We start from the raw sequence: 24041 nt of genomic DNA on the forward strand, positions 1-24041 counted from the left end.
AGGATATTATTTTCCAAAGCCATTCTGAAGGCACCATAAGTTAAACATCATTACTTGAAAAGTGCCATTTACACTACACATACAAACAAAAGCAATCATTGTCTTGTCTGAATAAGGCTGACTGCAAATACTTTACACTACAACAGGCTCTTTATTGTACTACCCAAAAGCTTTACCAGTTTGAAGTAACAATGAAGTTTTAATGGAACTTCCCTGGAATCTACTGCTTGATTTGTTGGATAGGTCTCCACTGGAAATATTTACTACTAGCAGTGTCTTTGTAAAACCTTACCATCCAAAACATGACTTCTGACAAGACATTTAATGTCTTATTTTCCACAAATCCAGCGTGTTTTTTTCCTCACGTGTATGGATACAAGTGCTGTAGTTCTATGCTGATGCAAATGTTAAGTCCTGTCATTTCTACACGTGTGTGTGGGAAGAGGGAGGGTATGTTTGTTTTTAAATACAGCTAGCACAACTTGTCATACTTCCCAGACTCTAGATTTAGAACAGAAGGGTGTTTTGAAAAGTGTTTTATTGGCAGTATGAGCTCCAAGTCATGTATGTATCTGCAGGCAAGTACATCTGTTGCATAGGTGTATAACTTTGGACTTCTACCAGCTTCCCCTGCAGTTTAACACCAATTTATAGCAGAATTTATAGAGGAAAACAACAGAGATTCCATGAGTAATCCAAGCCAAGCCTCAATTAAGACTTTCAAAATAATAATTACTTGGTGCCAATTATGACAGTACTTCTTATATGAACACGCTTTAAGAATCCAAGAAGGAGTAGCCAAAGACTGCAAATACTTACCCTTTATTCATTTTTATTCAACACAGTCTCTCTAAAAGCACATATAAACCCAAATCTCCAGCAGCTTTCTCCATTTTTGACTGTTGCCCCTAATGTTCTGAAAAGAATAGAGCTTTAGTTTGGAACTAGTTATTCTTGCATTTCTATGCAAAAACAAGTTAAAAGGGTTTAAAAATAGAAATAGGTAAAATGTTTTTAATTGCCATCCTAGTGTTAATAAATTCTAATGACAAAACACTGTTCGTTAAGGGTAAACAATAGAAGTTACCAGCACATGCACTTTCTCATTGCAAAAAGATTAAAATTCTCTAACAGCCTCAAAACAGAGTTGTCAGAAGGCACAGGAGAACTGCAGAATGCAGTTAAAAAAAAAAAAAAAAAAAATCTGTTAAAGTTATCCTTTCTTTCACCATGTATTCAGTTTGCTGTTTCTTCTTTCAAAGCATATGCATTCCAACACTGTTTTCACATAGGGGTTTTTTTCGAAAAAAAAGCCAATAAAGTAGATTTCTTTTAAAGGAGGAAAAAAAAAACCCCAAACCAAGCAATGAAGTAATCTGATTATTGGCATGCAAGCCACAAAAACAGGCATATCATATTTAAAAAGCACACAAATTTCAGAAAAAATATACAACACAATAAAGATTCCCAACAGAAAACTGCATCAGCGGAAGAATGAATGTTTTTCATAATGAACCATGCCAAGTCTAACCGAACAGCATTATTATAAATAAGCATCCACGTTATTTAATTGATGTACAAAAATTACTGGTGCCGCCATACCCCTCCACATCAAGTATTTAGAAGGCTTCAACCATCTTTTGAGTAATCACGTAGAGATGCTGCAGAGCCAAATGACAAAACCATAGTTGCCTGTTTTTCTGATGCAGAGCGCACCACTGACTTTTAAAAGTACAATTTTCATTTATGAATTGGAGTACTTTAGAATGTTAATACAACAGCAAAGAATGCCAAGTGACTGAAGTAAATAAAGCTACAGGTATTTCCATGACTTAAGTTTTTATGGACAGAGACCTGCTATTACCTTTGAAGCTACTAATGTATGGGTTGGTTATTAAAGAAATAAGTTTTTTTCTTTTAAGTGTGAATTTGGCAGAGCAAAAATTACATTAAAAGAACCTAGCCAAATTTTGCTGCAAATAGAATTTTTGTGTCAACTTTCCAAATTCTCAATGTTGTTTTTCTAGTACTTGCTAATGTCTTCATCCTAAGTTTGGCCCACCAACCTGAGAGCATGAACAACGTTTTGCAAGCCTTAAATTGTCACATTTTAAAAAACAAACAAACAAACAAACTAAATCCTACCACAATTATATTTTGTGCTCAGTGAGATAGGAAAGCTCCTTAAGATTAGTTGAGCTGGCAAAACAAACCAAACCTGACAGAACAATTCATCTAGCTTATATGCTGCTCCTTGCGGCCATGTATCCTGAGGAATGCTCAAAACCAGACATATTCCAAGTTGGATAAACTCTTCTGGCATTCTGCTCCTGCAACACCCTCTTATGAGTAAAGAGCCCCCTTATCACATGACAGGTTTGGGAGTCAAGATAAACAACTGAAGTGCATGAATGTATCCTCTCACCTGAGAAGAGCAGACGCTGGAGGACACCTCCGTGTTGTTAAGAGGACATGCACTCACAGGTAACAGGCACACACACGTCCCAGGCACACGATGAAGCAATCGCATGCAGACATCCTCACGCACAAGGAGGAGACAACAGGCATGGGTCTTCTAGGGCTTACTGAAAGAAACTGTGGCTCATCCCACTACAAAGGGTAAGCATCTCTGAATTAAACTACAAGTCAAATTTACTGTGCACATTTTTTTCTCCCATTTACAATATTACTGTTCTTCGGTGATAAAATCCAAACTCTATAAAATGTTAGCATGATGATATCTTGCATTATTTAAAGCACTTTATGTTGCTGTATTTATAGTACATTTCCTCTAGTTTTATCAGTCTTGAATTGCATATCAACAGAACAAAAGGATACACTGTTCTTATGATCACAATCTTCCACATTGAACCACATTATTTTAAGTTACTGGTCCTAAAAGGAAAACAGTTCTAGCATCGTATTTTCTTCAACATCCAGCTTAAGTCTTTGTAATCAATACTAGGCAGATCATTTAAATAAACTTCACCAGGCACAAAATTCTGAACCTAACACAATTTTACTTCGAATTCTCAGGCTTTATGTAATTACAGAAATCATTCAACAATTCCATGTTAACTAGGAAAACAAAGATCTCAAACTGTTCTTTCCTGGTTATGAAACTAAGGAGCTTGGAGAAAAGATGCATCCTTTCAACTCTCTTATTCAAGATGAATTCATGCAAAGCGAGACATTTAAAAGCACATTTATTCCTTAATAGTTGTAGAGTTGGCACAAAAAATGCCCTCTTGTGGCACAGCAGAACCCTGCAGAGCCTGCTCTCAGTTCTTTTCATCTTACACTGTGAAACAATACTGTATTACTCAGGGCTTATTTTGAAACTAAAATGAGATAGGAAAGCCCATAATAAACTAAACTAAACCTGCAGACATTGTTCAGAGTTTGAATGAATGCCTGAACTTAAGTTTTTCTATGTGGTTCTTTCATTTTCCTATTTTTGCGTGTTAGTCTAAGTAGTGAGAACATCTGGTCCCTCCTGTAAACCTAAGCAGAATCACATTCCCGGGGAAAGCTGTTCTGGGTAGAGCACCATCACTTCAGCAGACTCCTGAAAGGGGAATCTTTGTGCTGTTTGGAATCTTTTATTAAAGAATGTGTGTAAAAACAACTTCCCTGGGAAAGTATCCGTGCACTTTGACATCTCCAACAATTTGCAGGACTGCCTCACTCTCATACCCATAGATACTGATTTGCAGAGGTGTACCGCTGAACTTAAGAGGAACAACCAACAGACAACTGCAATCAACAGACAGGTACCCAGCAGATCTGCTCTCCCACGGAGCAAAACTAGCACACTACATATTTTTCTGTTAATAGAAATGTGACTGCAATGGCTTCAATTCCCTTATTTGAAAGCAGCATCTTTCACACAGGGTTTATTTTTGCTGCTTTTTAACTCTTGGTCTGCCCAAATGACGTTAACCTAGCAGTTCATTTGCAAGCAAACCAAAAAAATCACCAAGAGAGCCTTTCAACTGAAGCCAAACCTCAACAGGCACTGAAATCCTGATGCCCAGTGAGGCGGGGGAATAGTCTCCCATCTTGCATCTACAACACAGCACAGTTAAGAGCGCATTCTTTAACAGATCTCTCTTGGTTGCATTTTCCCAAACGATGGCAATTCAGGCTGCTTGGCAGCCTGCCAGATTATTCATGAGGATAGGCACTAGCAGCTTGTTTCCCTCATCCGGCTCCTGTGAAAGGTGTTACTCTGTTTTTTCAAAACACAGCTCAAGTAGGAAACAATTGTTTGTAAGCACAGGAATGCCATATTTCAGCTGCCAGTTAATCTGGGACAACCCAGCACATGGTCATATTTCACTAATGCGTGCTCATTACAAGCACTCGGATTAAGCTGGTAGCGGCATATGCAGCACTGCGCAGAGGAACGGATGTGCCAATAGGCAAGTTTGAAAGAGTTAAGTTTGAGAGGAAAAAAAAAAAAAAAAAAAAACCACACACATTTGGGTCAAACAGGAAAATATTCAACCAATATTTTTACCTCAGTGCAATAACTAAAAACAAGAAAAAAAAAAAAAAACCATACAACATTTCACAACCTCAATCAAGCCCAAAATTTCAGTTAGAATATTCAGACAATCTTAGAAAATAACAAAACATTTTAATTACTTGAGTATCTGAAACCTTCTCTTTTCAGACAGAAATCATCCATGTTTGGTTTATACAAAGGCATTTTCAAAGTTCTCAACTGAAGTTTCAAGTTCTGAGAAAAATTTTTTAAACACTTGTTATAAAAACAATGCCTTTTAAAATTAGCAAAATGACTGTCATTTAATCTGTATGAGCACAGATGTAAACTTAAAAAACAAAATCCTTTTTGACAAGCGTCACTGAGCTTTCTTCTCAAAACTTGGTTTCTAAGTAGCTGAGATGCAAGTCTTCCCGTGAAGAGTCAGATGCACGCGCTGTGGGCTTATTTGTATCCCCTATCTTTGTAGCAGTCTCAGCCCCCCAGATGATGACACTTTATGCAATGGTCAGGGAAACGCACACATCGCTGACACTGAATATGTGAGCAGACTCCTTGGGACAAAGCCCTGTTAGCCATGCTGCAAAGCTACTCAGACAGTTCAGAAACCACACAGGATTACAGAAAGAGAGTTTTACCAACCCAGCATGACAGCATGGGAAATCAGTAGGATTTGAGATATTTTTGACCATTTTGCTCATGCAGCATTTCCCGTAAAGATTCACAAAGAGAAGAGAATCAAGGGTCATTAAGCTGCATTCTTCCAGGTACAGCAGTCCAACAGCCCTTTTCTTTTGAAGTACAACCAAGTTTTGAAACCAATAAATCAGTACTTCCTTTCAGAGTTATCCTAGCTTGTGTCTATTTTCTACATCTTGGTCCTGCTACCTAAAAGGAAAAGTTAACTATCAGACACTGAGTAAAACCAAGGCATAGGAAGATCTACAAAACCAGTTATCTGGTCAAGATCCCAACCTATCAAAGCTGCAGTCTTTCATACAGTTGTATGTAGTTCTCCACCGCCTGCAGAATATAAGGAAAACATGTATGTGTGTACACACCCATATAAAAGGAGTGGTCTGGGTTGGGGAAGAAGAGAAAAAGAAATCACCAAGTTTCCTTATTACCTGAGAACAGCTATTAAGCCACACCTAAGACTGGAAGAGAGAAGTCTCTGATCAGTAGTATGCAGCCTTGCAAGGCTTCCTCTTCACCCAGCCTTCCTCAGGCATATCGTAAAAAAAAAAAAAAATTCCTCTCTCCATAATTTAGCCCAGATCACTAACCTGTGCTGTCCCACGATATCTGCAGCTCTCTTTAGCTTCTCTGTCTTCTGATCCTGGAAGGAAATTCTCAATCTCTGTACCCACCCATCTTGACTCAGCAAGTCTCCTCTCCAGAGCACCAGCCTACCCATTCAGGCAGAGAACACCATTTCCCAACCCCTACAGGAAATAACTCCTCATAATCCTTGAGCAGTTGAATGCTAAGAAGGTCTGTCATTTACAATTTCACTTCAGTGTACGCATGTTTAAACAAATGGTATTGGTTACACAGGTCACAAGTATCTCAGTTTTCTCGAAACTAGGAGCACTTTCCCATCAGTTACAATATCTACACCATCACCAATTGGGTAAAGAAGGCAAGTATCTGGCTGGCTACTGTAGGTCTCTTAGTTGTTTGCAGATACTCTGAGCAATTAAGACAACATACTATACAGGATATCCTTATACAAGTCAACTTTAAAAAGGCAGCTGTGACATCTAAGCTAAGCTTCTTTACCAGGCAATCTAAGGAGAAGCCTACACTTATTTAAAAAAAAAAAAAAAAAAAAAAAAGAAATCCACATTATTATTAAGGACATACTAAGCAGTAGCCCATTTGACTGGGTTGGTCTGCCTTTCTTCCAAGCAATCAAACCACTGCTTTCCAAAATAGAACATCTCCAAAACCTGTTTTTATTATAGTCTTACAGTTTATTTCCAGAGAAGCATCACCTAACTATAAACCTGTTTTTCATGCCCTGTAGAAACTGTTTTCAATACCACGGGTGGGGGGAGGTATCAACCTAAGACCTAGAAACCCTTAAAGGACATTCTCCTCCTGTCATATTTCAGATTAAGTACAAACTCCTTCCTCTAATTGTTAGGCCTGTTGACAAGAAAGTAGCCATCCTCATGATTAGTCACCTTAAAAAATAAAAAAACAAATTAAAAGCTTCACTGTAAGTTACCCTAGTCTATTTGAATATCGAGTTAGTGAAAAGTCTTTACCCCAATTGATGGCAAAGGTCCACACTTTTAAAAAAAGAAGGAAAATTAACAGAACAACATCTACAAGCTAAGAAGTTTACTGCAAATCTCTGACTGACCTTTTTACAGCTGAAACGGCATAAATTCCAGGAAAGACTAACGACATAATTGCTCCTACCGTTTTCCAAAACTTTTGAAAGAGATAAACTTTTTTTCCCTAGCATCAAAGAAAATACCCAATACAGAAAAATTTCATCAAAGCCATTTGTCTCACTAAGGAGCATATTTATAATGTTTTATGAAGATGGCAAGTGCTCACCTCAGAAGATTTATTTATCCAGCATGATACAAAAAAAGCTTCCACTAGACAGCCTTTGACCTGCTTGAACTTCAAGAATACTTTTTGTGGGGGGAGGGGAGAAGCTGTTAGCTACATCATTATAAATGTATTTTAACACAAATGCATTTTGACACCAACTGCTAAGGTAGAAGGAATAACTTCACTGTCCAAATCTTCCAAGATTAGATCTCTGAAGCTTTCTTAAAGAAGGGAAGCCACTATAAAAGCAATTGCTACCTTAGAAAAATGACACAAAGAAAAAAATTTACATAATACTAATTTTTTTTCTTTTTTACATATAGCATTTAAAATTCCAGGGCTTTGTGTTTGTTTTTTTCCTAGTAGCAGATGAAGTGTTAAAGCTTGCTTTTAAGACCTTGATGTGAGACCGTATCAGGAGCTTTTCAAAATGTATGCATACATGATTATTTCAACACAACAATGCCACATAAATCATTCCTATCATATCAGAAACTCCACATTTTAACATCATCCTTGTTAATTTAACTTGCCGATAACACATGGTGATAAAGGAACTCTTGTACCTCTAAACTGTTTTCAAAAGTTTGTTTAATGCTTTAGCTTCTGGGCAGGCACAGAGAAAATATTCTCTCTTTTTCAGCTAATTCAATTGACAGCTATGTCAGAAGCTGAGAAAAACTACCAGGAACACACTTAAGCTCCTTTTTCTTTTTGCAATTTATAACCAGAACGGAGGAACAAATTTACATGGTTCTAGATTAAAACCAGTATTTGAAAATAGAAAATGAAATCAAGATTTACTATTTAAAGTTATGTGAAGCACTCAAAAAAAAAGAAGCCTACCATGCAATTTAGAAAAAAATCATTTTTATCACATACTAATAGGAGACATTTTATTTTAGCTCACTTCAGAAGTGAAATGCAAGTGGGACTCACATATTTACTGCCACAATTTAAGTCACTTTGTGACCTCTACTTCAGATCACCAAACATTCATTTCTGGAAACACTGGTGCGGCATGAAATATCCACTGAAGGATTTCTTATAACAAATTCAGAAAAATCCAAAACATTACACAAACAACTACAAGTAAGCAAAATTATTTCAATTGTTAAGCAGGGTATATTTCATAGATAGAAGTCATTTTGTTTATGAAGACAGCAGTTCCAACTAAAGCTAACTTCTACTGACTCTCTACTTCCCTGCAAAAAGTAGTTTCTTTGGTTATTAGACAGAAATTGTTTTTGTCTACCTCACAAATAGTTAAAAGCTTCCAGGAAGGTTGTTTTTTCTTATAATACTCCATTCCTACATGGCAGGTTCAGATGTTTCCTAAACATTTTCCATAGCTTTTGAACTAGAGCTCAACCTAAAGAAAGCCACAGCACAACTGAGAAACAAGCACACTACCTTCAAATCACCTGAAAACACAGGGGCTTTCCTAACACTACTGCTCCACTCTAATTCTTCACAGACCATAGCACTCCACATTCATACCTTCTTCGTATTTCTACTCACCTCCCTGGTAGACAAGTCTTACACTGCAATTTGGCATTTTCACTACAAACTTCAGTTGCCAAAATAAATGGCATGTCAAGTTAATTGGCATGGAAGCTGCTAAGTTGAATGAAACACAAAAATGAATAATACAGTAGAATTTTTAATGTATCTACAGAGGTCAAGAATTTCTCAGCTTTCTGTACTACTGCAGAACCAGGAAACCTTGTGACAGAATACTTAAGAACTTTGTTAAATCAATCAAACATATAATCATGCTCAATTTATGTTTTCACCTCTGTGTTTTACAAATGCTGAAATTCACCAAGACCAGAATTCTCAGCACGTTTTTCTAATTCAGTTTCACCCAAAACCATTATACAGACTGATAACAGGTAGAAAACATGTTCATTATCATTAATGGAATTCCTGAAAGATGAAAGGAAAAGAAGTTAATTTATCATTAACATTCTGGGGAAAACAAAAGTTATTGATGCCAAACTTTTCTAAAAACTGACTCCATCTGCATTACCCCATTTGGAATTATCACAGTTTTTTCAGCTCATTAATAGAATTTCTTATTGTGCTTCTAATCATAGAAATCTTAAAAATTCATCAGAAATAAACCACCTGAAATTTTCTTTCTAAAGGAAACAAACCTAATATTCACTAACAGGCCGTTATCTATAAAAATTCACTTTTTTCCTACTCCCCTCCCCCCCCAAAAAACAACCACTGACAGGCCTATTTACAATGTACCTCATCATAGTTAAAGAAACCACTCAGCAAATAGCTGCATGACAGCCTAAACATAAATTTACAAGTATTCTCATCTCCCTACACAAACAAAATTCTCTTCTGTACATCAAAAGTTCAAAAATTCTTGTAGCCTTACTACTCACATTACTTAAAAACATAATCTACAACTACTTCTATTTAAGATTCCAGGCAATACTTAATCCGACTTGCAAAAACAACAGTTTACTTGAGCTTCTGCTGTCTGCCTACCACAGTGACATAGGACCAGTACCCTGGTAATCAGAGACACCCCTCAAATTGCTAACTCTAGTTCCCCTATGAGATCCATCAAGGAAGACAAGCTGTAAAAAACTGAACCCCTGTAGCTCCCTTCTCTCTCTGGCTGCTGCATTTCTGGTGAGGGAGGAGAAAAGTCACATTATCCATACACAGAAGGTTCCATTTGCTTCATTTTCTCTCTCTAGCCCATCTTATTCATCAGTAGCATTTAATAGCTTATTTGCAACTAGTTTAAATCAATGCTTTCCAACCCTCCCACATCACTAAATTTTACATCCCATCCACCGCTCCCTCAAGAATTTATTCTCCCCAGAGATGGCTGCTAATACAGCTCCATCGTTCACTTCTTGAGCCTTGCTTGTTTGTCTTTTTCTGCAGCTTTCACAGCACCTTATCACTCAGCTACGCCTACAACACTGGAACCACAGGTTTGACAGTGAAAGGACAAGCATTTCAGGCACGATAGCAGACTGTTGCACCTGGTCAAAGGGAAAAATAAAAAAACGTGAGCTTCCTTATAAGCAATGCTGATGCAGCAAAAGTTGCAGAAAGAGGACATAGATTTGTGGGGGGCTATTTTAAATCCCCCAGAAACTGTATTTGAAACAGTCCACAGTACCCAACACAAAGAGCGCTTCTGACCTTTTCAAGTCCACACAGCTAACGTTTCAAAAAAACACTTCGTCTCTTTCCTAATTTGTGAACATATCAATACATCCAAAAATCCATGTCAAAAGGCTTTAAATTAGCTACTTACCTATGTTTCCGAAATTACATCCCATCTTCCCTTCTCTTCCGCTAACCTTGATTATCTTATTCACGCAAACTCAGTTTAAACAGTGTTTTCGCAAACTGCCAATGCTTGGGGCATGGTTTTTTTATTATTATTATTATTATTGTTATCAGAACTGGAACCACGACAGCAGATTCTGCCTGCCCAGTATGAGCAGCCAGCTACCCACCGACCTGGCACATCGCACAGCCTGCCCCTCGGCCACCCGCTGCCGACTGGTGTGCCGCACCGGCGTGCGGCGAGCACGGCGAGCACCCTGGGAACCACCGCTTCCGACACTGCCGCTGCAGTTCAGCTGCCGCCTGACTCTGCAGCCATCCCAAGGGACAGTCACGGCTGAGATCCCACCTTCTGCATCCAAAGAAGGGCAACAAAGCCGGTGAATGGTCTACAGAACAAGTCCTATGAGGAGCTGCTGAGGGAACTGGGGTTGTTTAGCCTAGAGAAGAGGAGGCTCAGGGAAGACCTTATCGCTTCCTACAACTACCTGAAAGGAGGTTGTAGCAAGGTGGGTGTAGGTCTCTTCTAGGAGGTAACAAGCAATTGGAGAAGAGAAAATGGCCTCAGGTTGCGCCAGGGGAGGTTTAGACTGGATATTAGGAAAAATTTCTTCACCAAAAGGATTGTCAAGCATTGGAACAGGGAAGCAGTTGAGTCCCTATCCCTGGAGGTATTTAAAAGCCACGTAGATGTGGTGCTTAGGGACGTGGTTTAGTGGTGGACTTGGCAGTGCTAGGTTAACGGTTGGACTCAATGATCTTAAGGGTCTTTCCCAACCTAAACAATTCTATGAGTCATTACCGTAGTCAGTAAACAGGAGTGAACATTCCCTTGCAGTGCAGAAATCCATCGAGTACAAGGGGTATTTAAATCTCATATAGAACTTGAAGACATTTCTACTGAAATTCTCTGGATCACCTGGCAAAAACCAGTAATACTATTGCAGCATTTCAAATTGCTCAGTAAGGGAGAGGGAAACTACCAGATTTTAAAAATCCATACTATTTGTAAATCTCTAAACAAGGACTATTCTGCATCAATATGACAGTTCCTGCATAGCAAATACCGGGTATTATGTTTGAATACCTTAATCGTGTATTTTCGTATCTTGTGTTTAACCTTGACACTGGATGTTCTGGGTTAGTCATGTTTATTTCAGGAATAACTGCAATTTATGTTTCTACCTGTGTTGGTTTTTTAATCCTTCAACTGCATTCAAAATCCATAAGCAAAACCTGAATTTCAATGCCTAACAATTCACATACCAAATGCCCAGCAATCACATACCACACATGGAAATGCATTGGAAGTCATAAAAGCGGGTGCTGTTTTACTTCTTTGGCAGATGACAGTGTCATACACCTCAGTAATTTCAATCTTCCTTCCTCTGTTCTGTTGTTTCAGTATCTCCTTAGACGATTCAATACTCTCCAAAGGCATGGAAATGCAACTCTCAAGAAAGACTCTTTACCTAGAGATTTAGCTGTCCACCCTCTCAAACAAGTTTGCAGTGAGAGGATAAAAACCAGCCAGTGAGACTGGAGAGTATCTGTTACACTGATGTTTAACACCTTCGTGAAGTAAAGTTTTATCACTTCACATTTCAACTGAAAGGACTAAATACACTGTTAAATGAGTATATCAAAGCCCGACTTGATACTTGTAAGCTATTTATTAAAAGAACTTCATATAATGATTTTGCACGAGACAAGTAAAAGTAAGTCACCGATTTTTATTTTTTTTTTAAATATAAAAGACATCAAACTGCAACTCACTACATAGCTAACTGGAAGAGCAAAAGGCAAGAGGTCAGGCTATTTAAAATTGAATACTGGGAGTAATAACATGCACAGTGTTGAAGGAATAAATCTTATCGCTATCTAAATAGTTTTAGGCATTGGTATTCAAGTATTTCTGTGCTAAAAAAGTAAAGCACAAAAGTAGCATTTAAAGAACACCATCAATCTATGATTTGCAAGGAAGGAAATAAAAACATCATCTCAAACCACTTGACAAGATCATTGTCTTAACTGGAAAGCAAGCAACAACTTCACATTAAAAAATTACTCTCTCTAAATAAAAAATGAGGGCTGATATCCTGAGATGGCAATAATAAACATCAAGTGTCTGACAACTGTCATCTAAGAAAAATAGTTTTCATAATTTTGCAGCTAATTTTTATTAATTTAATTTTAATTTACTCCAGGCAATTCAGCATGGTTTTGATCCACCATGTCCTCTGTGGAACACCTGTCTACATCTAGGTTTTGTCAGTCTTACCTCACCATGCAAACAGCTAATGTTGTAACTCCTCATCTTTAGAAAAATACAAACAAAATATTACTAATGCTGCTTTACCAATCAGTGAAAATTACATACAGTGAATCACACCCATTAACGTAGTTCTGTCTGCAGATGTGTTTAAGCATTCTGCTGAAATAGATCTAACAGATTTATTATTCTAGGTATTAGGATAAGCCCCATTTCTTTCCCTTTGATCCAAAGTAGGCATTGCACTCAAGCACTAAGAAGTTAACCTGCAGAGCACACATTTAAAACACCTAAAAATCGGCTTAGAAAGGTACCTGTTTAAAAAAAAAAAAATTACATTTGCCTTTTGCCCTCTGATTTACACTGCTTGATAAACAAACAGTGCCTCTAGTTTTTCAGTGCTCTCCATTATAATATCAATATCCTAAGTTAATCAAAATGAGTCTTTCTTCTGCCTAAATAATGAACAGAGAAATAACTGCAAAGAACCAAGTAAACATGAAAGTTCAGTGAAAGTTGCTGCTCAAGCATTTTGCTAGTTTGAAGATGACTGTAAAACTATGACATTTTGAAACAAATATGCAGCTTGCAAAAATCCAGTAATTCTACATTTTTTCAGATGAAAAAGTAGAAAGTTAGCAGCACCTTTTCTGCTTAGTCATATTTGACAATCACAGTCTATACAGAGCTCCTGGAAAAAAAAAAAAAAAATCACCTGCATGTTGCAGAATCAACATGTATTTTCAAAATGCTCAGTACTCTTTTCTTAGTTCAGGATATTTGGCCTCTAGGAAGTAAATAAAAGTCCTCACTTGACAAAGAATTGTAAAGAAAATCCAGTATTACTCAAATGCTTCATTTCAGTAGTGTATCCAAATCTCATTTTAAAAGTTTCGGTGGCTTTGGTTGTACTTTTTATTAAACTAAAGATAAAACCTTTAAACATACAGATAAGCAATAAGGAAAACAAGAGTTTAAACAGAAAACTTCAGGCAGAAAAGCACATACCTACTACGTATTGGTAACAAGCTTTTGTACCTGTCTAGACAAGTCAGTGACGTTCTTGCCAAGTACTACGTGGCAGACAATCAAAAAGAAAAGGGTTGGGCGCTTAACCAGATTTTTCTTAGATTTTAACATCTTTAATTACAAATCTGCTTTTAAATTAAAAGTTCTGCTTCTAAGGACAATATATCAGAGCAGACCTTGTAAAACTGTCTCATAATGTTGCAGGAAAAGACAATTAAACTACAAATAAAATGAGGTTTTAGCCCCATCCTTTACCATTATCCAAGCCAAGGTCATTAAAAAACCCCCCATTTTTAAAAAAGCACATCTAGGAGGCAAAGACAAAACAAATTAGATTTAACAGTAAATTAGAATGTACAGTCGTACCAGATAGAATCGTATGTGATATTAAGTAAATGTGACACCACATTATTCAAGTTGGTCTTTGCAGGGATGCAGCACTACAATACTGAAGCAGTACACTTAATCTGTACCAAAGAAATGCAAATATTTGACATGATGGCAAACTTTGATCAGTAGTGAGGTTAAAACTTATTTTAGTATAATCCACCTGCAGCAAACGCAATGATAAGAAAATACAGGGCATAGAACCTGGGAGAAAAACCTGCACCTGCGTACTTCACAGCACATGCTTCTCTCTTCACCAAAGCACTTGCTAAGATTGTTTAGTATTGCCAGACTCGCCTGGAAAAGATGCTTTTTTTGTTTCCTCCGTTATGAAATATAAAAACATCTTGCATGATATATTTGCCTGCAGATATGTAATCCTTTTAACAAGGTCCAGTTGCTAGAGAGTTTAATGGCTAGTGATAGACTGAAGAAGCAACCTTCTTCAACCAAACATGTAGTATTAATATGAAGATTCTGCTGTCCCAAATATTTGAGAATCTCTCTTTTCTGGTAGATAATAGGTAATAAATAAAATACAATTAAAAGTGTTGAATAGATTATCTATTTCCTCATCTGATGTGGTAGACCTATTGCACACTTCGAAAAGCAGTCTGAAATGTAACACAAGATTATTAAAACTGTTTTTAAGACTATGGCAATACCGGCCCGGTACAACTGTATTTATTTTTAATCATTACATTTTAGACAGACTTTCAGAAATAATAAAACCCTCAGTGCAATACGCAGCTTCCCGAAACATACGCCCATGTTCACCCGCACACAGATTCAATGAATGCAGAAGTGGCCATTACTTCAGGAAAGAGGCTGAACAAATGGAGTTTTTCTGACAAATTCCTGTTAAGGAAGGTTGAATGCGTCCTGAACAAAACGTGGATGCTGGCAGCTCTGGAGAACCAGTTCATAGCCTTGTTTCTGAGCTACAACACAAGTCGTATAACCCCAACCGGAACAAAAGCACGTTCCCCTGTTTCCCAGACAACTTTTTCAAAATTTTCAGAAGCATTCAACACCCAAAACAACATCTCAAGTTAATGGGAACTACGCTTTAAGTGCATGCTGTCCTTGCTGGCCTCCTCAGGTAGCCAAAATTCAGTTTTCCAACACGTGTGTATTTTGGAGGAAAGGCAAACACGGACTGACAAACGGGGCTCGATACGTTTTGGCACAGCCTTGCTTGAAAAACAAACGCACCCGCGCACCAACGCCGACAGGCTGCTCCCCGCCCCCGGAACGCATCCGCCTCCCCCGCCGAGCGGGGCCGCGCACGGCCTTCTCCACATGCCCCGGGCCGAGCCTGCTCTCCCAGAGGGCACCCTGCGCCTCGGGCAGCACCGACGCACCCTCCTCCCGCCTTCCGGTAGCTGAACTACAAAGTACTTCTTTGGCTGGCTGCAATCTCTGGCCGAGTACACATCTATCGGCGTTTGCTTCTCTCTTAGAGTGCTCTCTCATTTTAACTGTCAGGAAAAAAAAGGACACTTAATTGCTTCCTCAACTTGCATGCAACATGGCTACGGCATCTACCCGGCAGGTCCAATATTCCCAGCTCAGTTCTGTGCGCAATCCAGAACAAAATTTATATTAAAGAGGCCGGCTGATCAAGCCCAGAGCTGGAGAACAAAGGGCAAGAGGAGAGATACGGAGAAACTCGTACGAGCAGTACTGTCTACTTCTACTATATACAGTTCTTTTTTCCCGCGGCCCAAATGGAACAAGTGCTGACGAGAAACGAAAAAATGGTAACAAAAAGCGCCCACGCTGCCCCGCCCGCGCGCTGGCCGCGCGTCTCGTGCTGCCGCCTTTCCCGCCCGCGAGCCAGCAGAGGCCGCCCGAGGCCGCCCAACGGCCGGCCGCGAGCGCCTCCGCCCGCCGCAAGGGCCGGGCCCGGGCCCTGCCGCCCGCTCAGCAAATTCACGCCCGTTTTTCCACCCGTACAAATCACCTCGGCGAAGTCTGGCCCCCTCAAGGGCAACTCCCGACCGAATTCCAGGAGCCCGTCGTAACCGACAGATTGCCGCATATGGTGCCCCTCGAGATTTATCCAAACTAGAGCTTTACCCATTGCTGCGGAACCAGCCCGGGTTTCTTTCCCTGAAAGTTTCTCCGTGACGTTTGACAGCACGCAAAGTCCTTTCATTCTGCCAGAGTCTATCCTCAAATTTGCTAGTGATGGTGTGAACGCGTTCACTTTTGGTTGGCGAACTTCTCGCGTGGTTCCAGCTACATAATTTTTATTCCACTTCAGGAACTCCACGCGACTCAAACTGGTTATGCGCAGCAATGGCAGTGAAGTACTTCACAGGCCAGCTCCTCACAGGTGGATTTTGTATCGGTTTATGTACTTATACACTAACTGAGGCCTTTTATCTGAGCACAGGTTCAAGAAACACAGAGGACATAATCTGTATTGAAGATCCCATTATGAGAGACATCACTACTCCTTACTCACAGTAGTTAAGTGCTCCAGTATCTTTTGCTTCTACAGCAATAACCATCACATCAATAACCAAAACAAAGCAAGAAAAAGAATAATTAGTATGTACAGCAGGCCATGAAACACAGACAGTAAATAGTGCTTTAGCCCACCTAAACAGCCACTAAAAAGAAACCATCTTCAACATCCTACTAGGAGCGGGGAAGACAGGAATTTCTGCAGGGCAGAAGAAACACGTTGATTTAATTTATTAATGAGATTGTAAAACAAATCTTCTCAGATAATCAAAAGGCCTGAACTGAATAATCCAGACAGCCTCTTTCCCTTTGGGCTTCTGTGATTAAATAATCATTAATTGGGTATCATCTATAGCCCACACCAGGTGAATCTGAGCTCTTGTATGGTTTTCAGTGACATGGTATCTAACGCACACGTTTGGCACAGCAGAATCAAAGTTACAAAGGCAGACTTCAATCTGGTGTTCATCAACTTCTGTGTTCTTTGCTCTTTTACTATTTCCAAATACTTGAAGCACATACCATGTGTATTTCCGACATACAGTAAAAGCTAAATAAAAGAACAACAGTTGCAAACACTTACAGGCTATTGCTATGAACAACGGCGATTTCATAAAAAGTTTTGTTTCTTGTACATTCACTGTTATCCTAAGAAGAGGCCAAGCTGGACTAAAAACTGATTTCATAAATAAAGAAATAAATAGTGTTAGCTTCAGATAGTTAAGTGCAAATTTCCACTTTTTTGTTCTTAATTTTAGGCTACAATTTGAATGCACTATTACCTTTGAGATGTGCAATATTATTGCAGCATTGTAAAACAACCTCTATAGCAGCAGTACACTTTTTAAACATACTTTAATACAAGCCAGTTAGGTATCCAATACTGGAAGAATGGAACCTTTCACATACTCATCTCAATCTTTCAAAGCTATAAGAAGGTAACAAAAAAAGCATTCCAGACTCAAAGCTTTCCAACTTCCCTAAGCCTTTCAGGTGATCAGAAGAAGGTAATAAGCAAATGGAAACAAAAGCCTGAGCTAATGCATACGTGCACTGTTTTTCCATCAGTCACTATTTTCTCTGCATGTCACACCTCCTTCCCCAAAAAGAGAGTCTGCCAACCACACTTACCACTTCACATCAGCAACCCAACCACCAGAAACAAACCAGAGCTAGCATTGTCAGGTCCTCATTCAATTCCACATATGCTCAGCGACAACCACCTTCCTGCAGTGACTCTAGCATAAAGCAGTTCCCCAACAAACACAACATATTTCAAAAACAAAATAAACAAATGAGATGGAAAACAGTAGTGCAAGCTGTCCTGGGCACTCCAAGTCAGAAAACACAACATTCATGATATTTTTAAACAAAGAAACATCCAGTCCTATGAGCATGCCTAAATCAATATTCCTCTTAAAATAGATCAAAGGTTGCCATACCAAGCAAGTTGAACACTCTATTTTTTTTGTTTAAAAAAAATAAAAAGTTAAATTGCTGTTTTTACACATTTTTGTCACTCAAAGAAAAGAGGAGATAAGTCACATTGATGAAAAAAGTCTAACAGTTCATAAGCAATGGTGACCAAATTGCAACCTTTCATCATTGGTATCTATATTGAGTATGTCATGTCTTTATTTGATTAAGTGTAACAAAGATGCTGAGGCTATGTATGTGGAAAGATATGAAATTCTATAAAAAGTTATCCCATTTTCTCCTTAGGACAAGCTATTTAAGTTGCAAATAAGCTGCAAAAGAAACAGCGAGATTCTACCAAAACTACCAAATGGAGACCCAGAAAAATCAGTTTATAGATCATTTATTTAATGTTTTATTTATTGATTTTAGGATAAAAGGTAGGACTGCGCTAACAGGTTTGGCCACTATCAAGAAAACCTGAAGAATGATCAGAACAGAGAAAATCATTCAGGAAGATGTGGATGTGCATAAATGGGAAGAACTAGGATGTAACTTCATACATGGCTTCCTAATATAAATTATAGTCTTAAAGTAGTAAAGGAAAGGAAGGATCTGGATGTATCAGTCAATTCGCAGCATTCGCATGTGCTGTCAGTGTGGGTGTCTTCCCCAAATAGGCAAGCAAGCTAAAATGCAGAAAGCTGAAGAATTTTTAGAGCCAAGAAAGCACTTCTGTTCTTTGAGAGTCTCACAAAAGCTCATTCCAGTGCATGATTCTGTTCACTCACATGCAACAAAGATGACTTCATCTTGCAAGAGGTGCAGAGAAGAACTACAGGATAATCAGACGGAGAGCCCTTTAAAGGGCTGGACAAAGAACCCAGTTTATTTAGTTGAGCAAAACAAGACTAAGAGGGGATGTGATTTCATACAAACATCTCAAGCAAATAACCAAAGGGAAAATAGTCCCCCTTAAACAACAGGACAGCTGCTTAACTATAGAACAACAAAAAAAAAGAAAGTTATAAACCAGAGCATGTTAATTTGGAAAGCTTCTATCCATCAGGAGTGGAGTCCTAGAAATTTTCAGACTCCCAGTACGTGGAAAGGGGAGAAAAGTTTACCTGGTTTTGACACTAAGCTTGACCAGCTTATAAACCTTTGTTTTACTATATGATGTTTCAAGGTTGTCCGCAGTATTGAAGGAAGTAGTAAAGACAAGGAAGCAAATGGATATAGGATTAATTAATTTTTTTTAAAGTCAAAGATGGCTCATATCCAATGTTTTATCTAACTTTTTGATTACTGCTGTACCAGAAATCAGTTATGTAAGTGGAGTTAGCCTATATACATTTAAATAAAATGTTTGATACCGTGTCCCATGTGAAATTATTTAAAATAGAAATAATAGTGATACTTTAATTTCATTAAAGAAATAATACTTAAATAATATTTACAATTGAAATAAGACTTAGGAGATACATAAAGAAATTGCCCAAAGAAGAAAAACTACAATAGATTGTATTAGTAGTGGAAATTATCACAAGAGAGAGGGGTTACTCGTAGCATTCCTTCTGACACCCTTCAGTAAATTAATAGCAAAGGAGTGAGAACATGCTCATGACATTTCTGTGGATGACACCAGACTGGAAACTATCACCAGTACAAAGAGGACTGGGTAGTTATACAGAAGAGCTCACGGTTTTTGTGAGCTGGAATGCCAGAAAATGGAATTTAATAGTACAACACGGGAAATCATGCGTTCAGGGACCAGTAACCTTTTCTGTAAGCTGAGAACTCATCACGTGGAAGCAACACAGAAGGAACGAACAGAGCAGTGAGGTATGGAAATCCTCGTCTAAGGATGCTGATGCTTACATGAGAACAAGGGGAGCTCAATATGTTCATAGAAGAAAGACTGAGAAATTCCACTTAGCTCAGGAAGCCTCTGAGCTGAAAAAAGCAAGGTTAGAGCCCCTCTATACTATCACTGCTGAAGAGGATACTATATCAGGTGAATCTTTGGTGTGAAGCAGTACAGCTGAACATATTTACGTCAAAAAATTACTGTTGCTCCTTGGAAAACTTTGCTTGGCTAAAGATGGTTGAGTTTATCCAGTTGCTCTGTAAAATACACACTCCATTCCGTATTTCATTTCCTGCAGCAATTCCAGTTCAAGCTAAATAATGCTATTAGCACAAGTTATAACAATGCACTGCACGCCAACTATAATTTAACATACCAGAAATTAAAAGTTTTGTAATTGCCTAACAAACAAGATACGAAAATGGTCTTCCAAATAGAGCAGCTGGGAAAAGGAATCTAAGCTGTTCTAAAATTGCACCAGTGAGCTTCTGGAAAGGACAGAAAAACAAATAGCTGTATTCCTACAAAGAGGGAAGACGTTTGTGTTGATGTATCTGTGTAAATGACCTGTTTACACTACATTTACAGACTGTACAGTTATCGTGTTTCAGAGTTCCACCAGCCACCAATGTAACCAGAAGAACTTTTACTCCTTTTTTTCAACACACTGCCCACAGTTAAAGGGTGGCTGCTATAAGCGGTATTCAACTGTCCTCCAAGGTCTTGCTGCTATCTCCTGTTCACTAGTTGAGGGCTCAACTAACTGCCCAGTCCAGCACCGTAATTAATTCTCCGTCTCAGGCAAACAGGGACTGATGGGGTTTTTCCTGCTTTGTAGGGAAAAAAGGACATTTTTGGATCATCTGGAATTTTATTTAACAAACATCCTACCATGTGAGGTAGTCAATCCCTCCTTCACCTGGCCCACTATCGTTCAGAATTTTGATCTCTACCAAAAACCTCAAGTTTGTCAAAGATTTTGGGGTATGCTCTGCAGGCATTTGAAAACTAGACACCTGTCACACAGCCACAGTACAGGGGACTGTACTTACTGGGTTAACCATCCCAGTCCTGCACTGAAGCAACGAGTGTTTTCCAATCTTTTTCTGTTAGTTTGAGTTTGTCACACATTCACATTTCCGAAGGACAATGCAAAGACATCGTGACACACAACTCTATATCCAGTGCGTATCACAGTTTCACTGATTTGATTAAAACTCTACTTTTACAACAGTGTTTACACTTGTAAAAGCCTTATATATGTAACGTTTGAAAGAAGCTCTCGTAATTATTCTCTTTCACCGCAACGTGCTTGCATCTCATAGAATAAAAGAGCCTTAGCAGGCAGCACATCCCAAGTTTTGAACTATTCTGAGTAAGATATGCTACATGAAAGATACGACAGCCACCGCCAGCCCGGGCGAGGCAAGCTCACCCGTTCTTCCCGTCTCTGGGAAGAAACACCGAAACCCTTTCACTTGCAAAACTTCCCAGTGCTGCATCCACAGCCACGAACCATTTAAAATTAAAAAAAAAAAAAAAAAAAGAAAAACAACCATCCACCTTCAACCATGACCGGCGCTCAGCAATGCAACGCTCCACCTGCCACAAACAGCAATTTTAAATAGCGGGGGGGGGGGGGGGGGCGCAGGGAGGGAGCAACACCACAAAAACCCCAACAAAAACTGAAGAGCCGCCTCCAGGGAAACCTGTTGCCAGCCACCGAGAGAGCGCGGCAGGCGGGGGGATCCCCGCATCCCGCCGCGCCCGGCGGCCAACTTTCCCCATCCGCCACCGAAACCGCACATCTCCTAGTCACTTTCCCTCGCGTTAATCGTTAATTAAATCGGCGGGGGGGGGCGGGGGGGGGGGGGGAGGCGGCCGGGCCCCCCCCCCCCCCCAGAGGTCCCCGCGGGGCAGGGGAGCGAGTACTCACTCGATGAAGTAGCTGGCGCCCTCCTCCGAGAAGCCCTCCTCCCATCCGCGGGGCAGGTCTGCAAGGGGGGGGGGCACAGGGAGAGACAGAAAGCAGGGAAGAAGGGGTGAGAACTTTGCCCGCGCCGCCGCGGCGCCTCGCTGGCCGGGGGGAGGGCGCGGAGCGGCCGTTAACGGTGCGCGGCGCGGGAGCGGCGCGGCCGTTAACGGTGCGCGGCGCGGGGGCCCCCGCGCACCCACCTGAGCGGATCATGTGGCCGGAGTTGACGGGCTCCCCGGTGCGCGGATGCAGCCAAGTGGTGGTGCGGCTCAGGTCGCTGGGAGGGAGAAGCGGAAAACATGCACCTGTTAGTGGCTGCGGGCGGCCGCCCGCCCGGGAGGGAGGGAAGGAAGGAGGCGGGCGGGCAGCGGCGGGAGCGGGGCCACCCTCCACCCCCGCACCCCTTCCCCCGGCGCCCCCTTACTCGATGAAGAAGACTCGCCCGTCCTTGCAGACGCCGTAGGACCAGTGCTCAGGTAGAGTGTCCCGCCCCACCGCCGCCGCCATGTTCGCCGTGCGCGCAGCCGGCCGGGGAGGGGGTGCGGGCGGGCGGGCGGCCGGCGCTCGGCGCCCGGCGCCCGGCTCTGCTCGGCAGCGCCACCGCGGCCGCCGGAGGCGCGGCGCCCCGGCGCGGGGCGACACCTCCCGCCCGCAGGAGGCGGCCGCCCGCCCCGGGGAAGGCGCCGGGAGCCCCGAGGTGGCGCCGGCCGGATGCTCCGCCGCTGCCCCGCGGCCTCGTCCCCTCAGGCCCCGGCGGAGGCGCGGCGGCCCCCGCGGTCAGCCCCGAGCCGCAGGGCGCCGCCTCGGAAGCAAGCAGCGAACGGCGCGGGCGGGAGCGGCCGCGGGGTCTGAGAGGGAGGGTGCGCATCGCTTAAAGACGCTCTTCGCTCGGTAATGAGGCCGGATGAATCTCCCGCTCCAGGCTCGGAGTCCTGGCTACCGCCCAGAAGGTGTCGAAAGGGAGGATAAGTACGGGTGTGACAGCACCTGATTTCCACCGTGTCCCGGGACGCATTCTCACCAACGGTGGAAAGCGGGGAGGCAAAGGGGACGATCCCTGCAAGGTGAAAAGGTAGCAGAGAGGCAGTACCGGTCAGCGGACAAAGTAGAGCTGTTGCCAGTATCGCAAGGGACCTGTGCCTAGTCCCTATATTCATCAATGACCTGGAAAAGGAGTGGTAACACGAGAGAGCCTGCCAGGTTGAATTTAAGTTACGCATTACTCACTCCCAGCTCAGACCTGTGACATTAAGGTCTCTACCGGTGCTCGTGCACAGGGAACCTACAGCTAAGGACAGCGTTAAGTGCTCCAGGCAAATCTGCAGTTGCTTGAGGACATGGTTCCAGGACAGAGCGGGTAGGACAGGCAAAGGGGTGCTGCGGCTGGGCTGCCACACAGTAGAGCCCTCACGCTTCTTCCTCTGGTCCTCTGTGCCAGCCAGCAGAGCTGTGATGGGTCCTGGGTGAGGAGTCCCAGCCTGTGCTGTGGCTTGGCAGTAGTGGTAATTGCAGCAGAAGAGTGGGACTGAGAAAGCCAAGGGGGGGTCAAGGTGAGGAAATCTGCACCTGCCTCTCACAACAAGGGCAGCAGCCAAAAAGCCAAGCATGGCTCTGTGGGGTTTTTGCTGTTCTGATACCGGGGAGAGAGAAGGATCAAAAAGCCATGAAATGGGATGTTTGCTAGCTCAGGATAGAAGGAGAGTGTTAAGCAGGGGAAAGACAGGCTGCAAAGAGGGGTGGGAAAGGGTAGGTGAGTAAAGAAAAACAGAGGACAACTGAGGGCATGGCTGTGCGGGAGAGGGAGCACCCATGCAGTAGGGAGGATGTAAGAGGGGGGAGAGCTGCAGTGCAGGGAAAATCATACATGTATGCTTTTTCTTCTTCTAAATAACGAAAAGACATCATCAGAACAAAGTAAGAGGGGAGAAAAGCAGCAGCAATGGCAAGAGAGAGGACTTTGCTCTATTTCACAGGAGTTTCAGGCAACATGCAGGTATGGTGTATCAGGATGGCATTGTGTGGGGCTCCCTTTTCGGTCACTATTGGAGAAGATGACACTATACTAGATCAAAAATGATCATTACTGTGGGACACATTACAAGCTAAATGTTGGAAAGTGGTTTCATTTCAGTTGCACTTGAGAAAGCATGGGCTTGAAATCAGGAGTTTGGCAGGGGTTTTGTGAAAGTCTAGCAGAGTCTTACAC

General features: G+C 41.3%; 1 protein-coding gene across 1 annotated transcript in view; it reads right to left on the reverse strand.

Annotated features, from left to right (window-relative positions):
- The window catches only part of PLEKHA7 (pleckstrin homology domain containing A7), a 154198-nt gene extending 131856 nt beyond the window's left edge, over positions 1–22342 (reverse strand). The window contains exons 1-3 of the mRNA XM_075712426.1: positions 22260–22342; positions 22036–22112; positions 21797–21854 (exon numbers count right to left, since the gene is read on the reverse strand). Of these exons, the coding sequence (XP_075568541.1) occupies positions 21797–21854; positions 22036–22112; positions 22260–22342 (218 nt within the window). The remainder of the gene's footprint in view (positions 1–21796; positions 21855–22035; positions 22113–22259) is intronic.
- Between the last annotated feature and the right edge of the window lie 1699 nt (positions 22343–24041).

The sequence above is a fragment of the Pelecanus crispus genome, chromosome 6 (genome assembly GCF_030463565.1).
Source record: "Pelecanus crispus isolate bPelCri1 chromosome 6, bPelCri1.pri, whole genome shotgun sequence".
Lineage (NCBI taxonomy): Eukaryota > Metazoa > Chordata > Aves > Pelecaniformes > Pelecanidae > Pelecanus > Pelecanus crispus.